The sequence below is a fragment of the Lithobates pipiens genome, unplaced genomic scaffold (genome assembly GCF_037356315.1).
Source record: "Lithobates pipiens isolate NorthernLeopardFrog02 unplaced genomic scaffold, aLitPip1_a1.2 Scaffold_28, whole genome shotgun sequence".
In the NCBI taxonomy this organism is placed as follows: Eukaryota; Metazoa; Chordata; class Amphibia; order Anura; family Ranidae; genus Lithobates; species Lithobates pipiens.
In genome coordinates this window covers 7,751,529-7,757,528 of record NW_027507789.1, presented here as the reverse complement: position 1 = coordinate 7,757,528, position 6,000 = coordinate 7,751,529, and the positions used below count along the sequence as shown (strand labels likewise).

The following is a 6,000-nucleotide window of genomic DNA, read 5'->3' as shown; positions in this document are numbered from 1 at the left end:
ATATATATATATATATATATATACACATATATATACACATATATACATATTTTTTGGGGGGGGGTTCTAAGTCATTTTCTAGCAAAAAAAAAAGATGATTTATACATGTAGGAGAGGAATGCCAGAATTTACCTGATAGTGGTTAAGCTGACTATACAGCTCATTAAATCCTGTTTTTTTGTCAAACAGAAACTGCAATTTTCACTCTTTTTTTTTTTTTTTTTTTTTAAGTGATTTACCTGTTGATTGTAAATGTAGAATTTTGTAGAACCTTCATAAATATCCATTTTCTTTACAGGCTCAACTCTTCAAACATGGGAAGAGAGAGGACTGTCTGCCATACGGTGAGAGCCGTTCATAATGACTTTTTTTATTTATTTCCCGTACCCCCAGACTGGCCCTTTTTTTAGTTTTTGATTTTTATCTGGGATGGCCCTGGACTCATTACCAGATCTTCCAGATTGTGTATAGCCATCCTCCAGGAGAATTCAGCTTTCTACCCCCTCCAGACGTAAACATAGATCTCCCTCCGATCTCCACACTCTCCCTCCTATTGTGCCGTCTTCCCTCTCTGGTTCCCGCTTCTCCACTATTCCCTCCACACTGTCCGCCATTCCCCCCCGCCATTCCCTCCACCATTCCCCCCACTATTCCCGCACTTTATCCCGTGTTCACATCCCTGCTATGATGGAAAGTCAATCAGGTTGCAGTGAATAGTGATTGGCCATCAATCACATGATCTGTCTGGTCTATCATTCCCCTTTCGTAAATACGATAACATTTATTGTCATTGTAGAAAACAAATTACATTTCTTCTCCGCACATGCAGGCTCCTGGGGGAGACCAGATATAGTGAATGCAGGGTCCTGGGGAGACCAGATATAGTGAGTGCAGGGTCCTGGGGAGAGCAGATATAGTGAGTGCAGGCTTCCAGTGTGATCAGATATAGTGAATGCAGGCTCCTGGGGAGGGCAGATATAGTGACTGCAAGGTCCTGGGGAGATCAGATATAGTGACTGCAGGCTCCTGGGGAGACCAGATATAGTGAATGCAGGCTCCTGGGGAGACCAGATATAGTGAATGCAGGCTCCTGGGGAGAATAGATATAGTGAATGCAGGCTCCTGGTGAGGTCAGATATAGTGAGTGCAGGGTCCTGGGGAGAGCAGATATAGTGACTGCAAGCTCCTAGGGAGACCAGATATAGTGAGTGCATGCTCCTGGTGAGGTCAGATATAGTGAGTGCAGGGTCCTGGGGAGATCAGATATAGTGAGTGCAGGGTCCTGGGGAGAGCAGATATAGTCACTGCAAGCTCCTAGGGAGACCAGATATAGTGAGTGCATGCTCCTGGTGAGGTCAGATATAGTGAGTGCAGGCTCCTGGGGAGACCAGATATAGTGAGTGCATGCTCCTGGTGAGGTCAGATATAGTGAGTGCAGGCTCCTGGGGAGATCAGATATAGTGAATGCAGGCTCCTGGGGAGGTCAGATATAGTGAGTGCAGGCTCCTGGGGAGGTCAGATATAGTGAGTGCAGGCTCCTGGGGAGATCAGATATAGTGAATGCAGGCTCCTGGGGAGATCAGATATAGTGAATGCAGGCTCCTGGGGAGATCAGATATAGTGAGTGCATGCTCCTGGTGAGGTCAGATATAGTGAATGCAGGCTTCTGGGGAGATCAGATATAGTGAGTGCAGGCTCCTGGGGAGACACAGGCCACCTTTGCCTGCATGGGGTCCACAGTTGATCCACATGCAGGCAGTTCCAGTTATATCTGTTGGGAAGCGGCATTGTGAACACAGCTGCTGTTCCCAATTTGACGTCAGTGTGGATGCAGATGTGTGCATTTCTCCAAAATCACACCGTCTGCATTTGGGAACACGCACCCGAACCCACACGGATGTCAGATGGAGAGCAGCGGCTGTATCCGAGCTCTTGATGTTTCCCAATTGACACGAATGGATATAGAGAACAGGATACATTTTCATATACGCTCGTTGTACAGAAGGTGTAGATCGGGAATATGGAATGTTGGGTTTACATATTCTCTAAGTACACCTCCATGGACGAAGCCTTTTAAACGTGTTCTGTATTATAATATACCGTGTGTCTAATATTATGTATGGTGAGATATGAAGCGTGGATTGATCCGGTCTCTTTCCTGTAGCTTCCACTGTCCTCACCGCCATCAATAACTGCAAGCTCTGTGACAGCAACAACAATCTTCTTCAGAAGCTGGGAGTCAAGCTTGTCCAACGTCTAGGACTCACTTTCCTTAAAACCAAGGTGGCGAAGTGGAGGTGTGTAAATCATACATTATTCATTAGACCAGATTATTTTTAATAGGCTTTTCAGTTTGTTTCCACTAACCCTCCCCAACCACCCGCCCCAAAACATACAATCATTTGATCCAGAATTATTTCTGGTACACATTATGAGTTTTTATTTTTTTGATGGGCCAAAGGAAAGAAAAAACTGTTGGCTCCGGACTGAGCTACTGTACTAACTATGCAAAGTTAGTGCAGCGATCTCCCCTACTGAGCTGTTATGTTCTGATAGAGGGATGCCTGCAAACCACCCCTCCCTGCACCCGCCACCCCGCCCTGCCAGAACACTCCGGTCAGCGCTGTTTACTATTGGCTGAGAGCATCTGGAGTCGGTGGGCTGCTGTTTTTCCAACTGGCTGATGTCTCCTGACGTTCAGCCCGTGTCTACAGGGCTTAAAGTGGTTGTAAACCCTTACAAACCACTTTGGCCTACAGGTAAGCCTAGATTAAGGCTTACCTGTAGGTCCAAGAAATATCTCCTAAACCTATACGCCGTAGACAGCGGCACGCAGGCGCACTGAGCGCGGCATCGTCAACGACGAAGATGCCGCGTGTGTCGGCTCCCGTGCTCATGCGCGGGAGTGACGTCATCGCGGCTTCGCCGAATGACAGCGGCGGAGCAGCGAGACCCACCGAGAAGATGGATGCTCCGGACTACAGGGGACATCGGTGACTTCGCTGGCTCCTGTGTCAGGTAAGTGACACATAATGGGCTACTATGCGATGCGATGCGATGCATAGTAGTCCATTATGCTTTGCCTTTGCAGGGAATGAAAGAGGAAGTAAACTCGTCAGGGTTTACTTCCTCTTTAAGACTCTCTGTGGATAACGCCTTTATTTTTATTGGTTTAAAGCAGAATTCCACCCAAAAATTGAACTTCTGCTGTCAGGATTCCCCCCCTCCGCTGTCATTTGGCATCTTTCAAAAATTTTTAGTTTGGCTACATTTTGAATGACAATTGTTCGGTCATGCAACATTGAAGTTTGGCTACAGTGTTGCATGACCGCGTAATTGTCACTCAGAGTGTGACTGCACTGAAAATTGGCCTGGGCAGGAAGAGGGTAAAAGTGCCCGATATTGAAGTGATTAAAGCGGAGTATATACAGCCGGGTGGGAGCTCTCTACTTCTGAGAGGACGTTCAGGAACGTCCTTCAGAAGTAGGGGGATCGTGCGCGTGCGTAGCGGCGCGATCCGATGTGCTCGTGTCACCCGGACACGGCGCACCTCAGATCGGCAGGAGGGCTCTGTGATTGGCCCTCCTGATCACATTACGGCCGTGTCCAATCACGGCCATCATGTGATGTAAACAAACAGCCGATTGCTAGGCAATCGGCTCTCCTCTCCTCACACGGAAGTCGTCGCTGAGGAGAGCAGATCGCTGCAGCCGGCTGGTGATCAGTGAGTATGAGCTGTTTTTTACAGCTTTTTACGCACTGATCACTAGTCTAGTGTAATACACACATGTCCCCAAAACACACATGTCCCCCACATATGTCCCACTAAAATCACATGTCCCAATGATTATCTGCACACATATGTACGTGATCACCTGCACACATATGTACGTGATCACCTGCACACATATGTACATGATCATTTGCGTACATCTGTCCGTGATCACACAAAGCAATTATTATACACTACAAAACGTATTTTTTTTTTTGCCAAAAACATGTAGCAGAATACATTTTGGCTTAAATTTATGACAAAATTAGAATTTATTGGATTTCTTTTAAAATAGAAAAAAGAAAATACTGTTTTTTTTCCAAATTTCCGCTTTTTTTGCACTTATATTGCAAAAAATAAAAAAACAGAGTCGTGAATAAATACCACCAAAATAAAGCTCTATTTGTGCGAACAAAATGATAAAAATTTCATTTGGGTACAGAGTAGCATGACCGCGCAATTGTCATTGAAAGTGCGAGAACGATGAAAGCTGAAAATTGGGCTGGGAAGGAAGGGGGTGAAAGTGCCCAGTATTGACGTGGTTAAAAACACAAAACTGTGCTTTTTTTTGGGTTCAATATACTTCAATGGAGAAGCTGCAGAAAAGAATGTAATGTGTTTTTGCAGCAATTTGTGTTTATTAATCTGCCCAAAAAAAAATGCAAAAAAACGCAAATTGCAGTAAAATCACGTACGCAAAAATCAAAACGCACAGCAAAAAGCACGGCAGAAACAGATCAAAAGCAAAAACTGCATAGGTGTGCACCGAGCCTTATGCTGGCTTAACGGATCGATTTTCAGGTGAAAAATCTTTGTACATTCACTGAATGAAAGAATGTGTTGTTTGAAATTTTCACTTCATTTCTGAACAAAAACCAAATACACTGTCTGAAAATTCCTTTGAACAAGAAGTTTTTTATTTCCAAATTTTCCCGTCACTGTGGTTGAAAATGAACGTCAATTTGACCCACTTTTTTATTTATTTATTTATTTATTTATTTATTTTTTAAGGTTATTAACCGATTAATCGAAACAATAATCGCCCAACTAAACGATTATGAAAATAATCGTTAGTTGCAGCCCTAATACTTATAAAGAAGTCAGCAGAATCCCCATCGAGAGGGAGATGTCACCACTGCCTTGTCCTTTCATATAAATGACAATGAAGTGACTTTGGTCAAACAAGCCTGACAAGTTCAGCAATCAGTTGCTGCATAGTATACTGGCCCTCTGGCATCACAAAGAAGAGAGGACACTTTCCCATACAGGAGGTGTGGAGTGGGGGGGGGGGGGGCCCACCGATAATACCTGAACTGATGGGGAAGGTTCCCGCATGGCCTGCATTCTCCAACCTATTACTATGCAGAAAAAAAAAAAAAAAAAGCGGCCACCGGCTATAGAATCCGGCCTCCCGGGAATATCAGTCCAACCGCCCGAGCTGTGAGATCTCCCATGCTGATAGCTCTCTCATCTCTCCCTCCATCTTTCCACCTCTATTGTATTCGTGTTCTCACAAATCCTTTTTCGATTCATCTTACACCCTGCTGAAATTTTGGGGTTGGCTCTGAATGGGTTCACCTAATTAATAATTACAATCTGTCTGTTCTGTAGGGCAGCGGCTGTCTAGGATCGTCGGCTTATTTGGAGTACGTTGTCTAATGAATGTGTCCAGGTCCACATACGAAGGCCGAGATGGCTTAAGAGCTTCTTCACCACTTGTGACTGTTTATAACCTGACCACAGGCCATTGCTTAGAACCCCCAAAGATTATATATTTATTGATTTTAACCACTTCCCGTCCATAGGCCGTCATATGACATCCTGGAAATTAAGCGGGAATATCTGAATAATGCCTGCAGCTACAGGCATCATCCAGATATCCTCTTTTTCAGCCGGCGATTCTGTGCACCTTAAGAACAATCATAGCGGCATTTCAGCCACTTGATCGTTCTTGCAGGTGGCGGCAGGGGACTCCCAAACCCCCCCTGCCACCCTCCGGGGCTTCTCCCGGCTTGCCCCTGCGATCGGCGAGCCGGAGAACAAAATCGGTCGCCACTGGACGTTGAGCGTAGAGATTTCCGTTGACTAGATGGTCCCCAGTCATCTCTATGACCCTTGGAGGCTGCCGCCGGACGTTGAGTGTAGAGATTTCCGGTGACTAGATGGTCCGCAGTCATCTCTATGACCCTTGGAGGCCGTCGCCGGACGTTGAGCGTAGAGATTTCCAG

At 45.5% G+C, this 6,000-nt stretch overlaps 1 protein-coding gene across 1 annotated transcript in view; it reads left to right on the top strand.

Annotated features, from left to right (window-relative positions):
- Positions 1-298: 298 nt before the first annotated feature.
- TBCD (tubulin folding cofactor D) overlaps positions 299-6,000 on the top strand; it is a gene marked incomplete at its 5' end in the record, with an annotated part of 179,065 nt that continues 173,363 nt past the window's right edge. Inside the window, 2 exon segments of the mRNA XM_077458631.1 lie at positions 299-344; positions 2,165-2,297. Of these exon segments, the coding sequence (XP_077314757.1) occupies positions 299-344; positions 2,165-2,297 (179 nt within the window).